General features: G+C 27.2%; 1 protein-coding gene across 1 annotated transcript; it reads left to right on the top strand.

The window, feature by feature from the left end:
* The first annotated feature begins 1,204 nt into the window (after positions 1–1,204).
* LOC138342213 (uncharacterized) lies at positions 1,205–2,185 on the top strand. Its single transcript, XM_069294450.1, has one exon. It carries the CDS (start codon positions 1,205–1,207, stop codon positions 2,183–2,185), a length of 981 nt encoding a protein of 326 aa, XP_069150551.1.
* The last annotated feature ends 1,784 nt before the right edge of the window (positions 2,186–3,969 follow it).

Below are 3,969 nucleotides of genomic sequence, written 5' to 3'. Positions count from 1 at the left end.
AGGAGTATATTATCTCTAGATGGAAAGATGGTGTATGAGACTCAGGAGATTCAAGAGGAGTTTGTTAAATTCTATAAAAGTCTTATGGGGTCCTCAGCAGGTGAGCTTCCAGCTATCAATACTCAGGTGATGAAGAGGTCCAGTGTTACCAAGACAACAAAGAATTCATCTATGCACAAATGTAACAGAACAAGAGATATATACAACACTGCAGTCTATTGGGAATGATAAGGCACCAGGCATAGATGGCTATAATACATTATTCTTTAAGCATACATGGAAGATAGTTAAGAAAGATGTTATTACAACTGTCACACAGTTCTTCACAACAGGGAAATTGTTTAAGCCTTTCAACTGTACTCTTGTGTCTCTAATTCCAAAGGTGCAAAGTCCTAAAACTGTGAAGGAATACAGACCTATAGCTTGTTGTACTGTGATCTATAAAATTATTTCAAAGGTGATAACAAGGAGAATGCATAATGTTATGCCTGATATTATTTTTGAAAGTCAGGCTGGATTTATACCAGGGAGGAAGATTGGAGATAACATCATATTAGCTCATGAGCTGGTTAAATCTTATACTAGGAAGAATATATCTCCTAGGAGTATGATGAAGATAGACCTACAGAAAGCTTTTGACTCAGTTGAATGGACTTTTTTAGAATATATAATGGGAGGTCTGGGGTTTCCAGACATGTTTATTCAATGGGTAATGAAGTGTGTGAAAACAGTGAATTACACTATTGTTGTCAATGGGCAAACCACTCAGAGATTTGATGCAGCAAAAGGACTGAGACAAGGTGATCCTATGTCACCATTCTTGTTTGCTATAGCAATGGAATATCTCAGTAGATTACTTAAAGGACTCAGAGAAGAGAAAATGTTCAAATACCATCCCAAATGCTCTAAGCTGGACATTACTCATCTAAGCTTTGTAGATGATCTTCTATTGTTCTCAAGGGGAGATCTGGAATCTATCAAGATGCTACAAAGATGTTTTTAAGACTTCTCTCAAGCCTTGGGATTGCAAGCAAATCTTACAAAAAGTTCTATTTACTGTGGAGGAGTGCAAATGGAAGTAAAGCAACAGATTATGCAACAGATGGGCTATACAATGGAGGAACTACCTTTCAAATACTTGGGAGTGCCCCTCTCGACAAAAAAACTGAGCATAATACAATGGTATCCCCTCATAAACAAGATCATGGCAAGAATCAAATCATGGACAGCAAAAAAACGGTCATATGCTGGAAGAACACAACTGATCAAGAGTGTCTTGTTTGCAGTTCAATCCTATTGGGCACAGTTATTTATCATAACAGCTAAGATAATAAAAGTGATTGAAGGACTATGCAGAAGCTACTTATGGTCAGGGGTTGGAGGTGTTACAAAGAAGGCCTTGATAGCATGGGAGAAAGTGTGTTGTCCTAAAAGTGAAGGTGGCATAGGATTGATTAATATGAAAATATGGAATAGAGCTGCGATTCCTAAATTGTGCTGGGATCTAGCTAACAAGGAAGATAAACTCTGGATCAAATGGGTTCACACATACTATATAAAAGGGCAAAGAGAGTGGCAGAGGAGGAAACAAGCAAGCTGGATGATACAAAAGATCATTAGAGTTCAACAAAGTGTGGAGCAAGTCCACCAGCAACAAAGGAAGATTAAAGGGGTGATTAGACAACTGTATGAACACATGAAAGGAGAACAACAAAAGCCAGAATGGAACGGCCTTATGTTCAACAATGCTGCAAGACCCAAAGCTTACTTCACAATGTGGATCATGTTGAATCAAAGGCTGATGACAGTGGATAGACTAGCTCAGTGGGGAATTGAAGTAGAGAAGATTTGTGTGATGTGCACGAGTGAAGAAGAAACTGTAGAGCATCTGTTTATACAATATAATTATGCAAGAAGAATATGGGAGAGATTGTTAAGCTCAATAGAGAGACAAACTCAAGTGCCAATGACTTGGGAACAATTTGTACAATGGTCCATTATGCATGGGAAAGGGAAGAGGTCAGCTGCCCAACTGTTCAAGACTATGCTTGCTGAAGGTATCTATGGATTGTGGATGGAGAGAAATAGTAGAATCTTTGAACACAAGAGTAGAAACGAGGAACAACTTGTTAAAGAGATGGTCTACATTACTATTGTTAGAACTAAGCATTTGGCAGTTAAGTAGTTAGTAGTGTAGGTAGAGTTGTTGAGTCTATCTTGTTTTGGTTAAGTTTGAAGTATGCTGTAATAGCTACTTCGTTTGTAAGGCTTCTTCTTGGTAATTAATAAAATGTAGTTACCAAAATAATAATAATAATAATAATATTAATAATATTAATAATAATAATAATAATAATAACAATAATATTAATAATAATAATGATAATAATAATAATAACAGTAATATTATTATTAATAATAATAACAATAATAATAATAACAATAATAATAATAATAATAATAACAACAATAACAATAATAATATAAATAATTATAATATTAATAATAATAATAATTAAAATAATAATAATATTAACATTAGTAATAATAATAATAATAAAAACAATAATAATTATTATTATTACTATTATTATTATTATGATGATAATGATAATAATTGTGATGATGATAATAATAATAATAATAATAATCATAATAATAATAATAATAATAATGATGATGATGATGATGATGACAATAATAATAATAACAATAATATTAATATTAATAATTATAATTATAACAATAATTATATTAATAATAATAGTAATAATAATATTAATAATAATAATAATAATATAATAATAATAATAATATAATGATAGTAATAATAATAATAATAATATAATAATAATAATAATGAAAATAATAATAATAAAAATAATAAGAACAATTATATTAATAATGATGATAATATTAATAATAATAATAATAATAATAACCATTATATTATTAATAATAATGATAATAATAATAATAATAACAATAATAATTAAAAAAATAATAATAATAATAATAATTATAATAATAATAATAACAATAATAATAATAATTATATTAATAAAATAATAATAATAATAATAATAATAATTCAAATAATAATATCAATAACATTAGTAATAATAATAATAATAAAAACAATAAAAATATAATAATAATAATAATAATAATAAAAATAATAATAATGATAATGATAATTATAATAATAATAATAATGATGATAATAATAATAATAATAATAATAATAATAATTGTAATAATAGTAATATTAATATTAATAATAATAATAATAATAATATAATAATAATAATAATAATAATTTTGATGATGATAATAATAATAATAATAATAATAATAATAATAACAATGATGATGATGATGATGATGATAATAATAATAACAATAATATTAATAATAATAATAATAATAATAACAATAATAATTATAATAATAATAATAATAACTATAATATTAATATGAATAATAATAATAATAACAATAATAATAATAATAATAATAATAATGATGATGATGATGGTGATAATAACAATAATAATAATAGTTATGATAATAATAATAATAAAAATAATAATAATAATAATAATAATTATGATAATAATAATAAAAATAATAATGAAAACAATAATAATAATAATAATAATAATAATAATAGTTATGATAATAATAATAAAAATATTAATAATAATTATTATTATGATAAGGCGCAGGTTAACTAACGTGCGCAGTGAAGGTGGAAAATGGAGAGAGGAAGAGGTAGAGGACGAGGACGAGGACGCAAAACAGCAATATTGACAGTTGGAAGCCCAGTGGGAGCTCGAGTGGAAGCAAATGAGGAGATTCAGCTAGAACAAGCTCCAACTGAGGAAGGAAGTTATGAAGCTGGGCTTTCAGTGACTTCTACAACTATAAGAAATCTGAACGTAAACTATGCAAGGGAGGAAGATGAAG

The sequence above is a fragment of the Solanum lycopersicum genome, chromosome 1, assembly GCF_036512215.1.
Source record: "Solanum lycopersicum chromosome 1, SLM_r2.1".
Classification (NCBI taxonomy): Eukaryota; Viridiplantae; Streptophyta; class Magnoliopsida; order Solanales; family Solanaceae; genus Solanum; species Solanum lycopersicum.
Note: the sequence above shows the minus strand (reverse complement) of the source record. Positions and strands in the feature narration are given on the sequence as shown.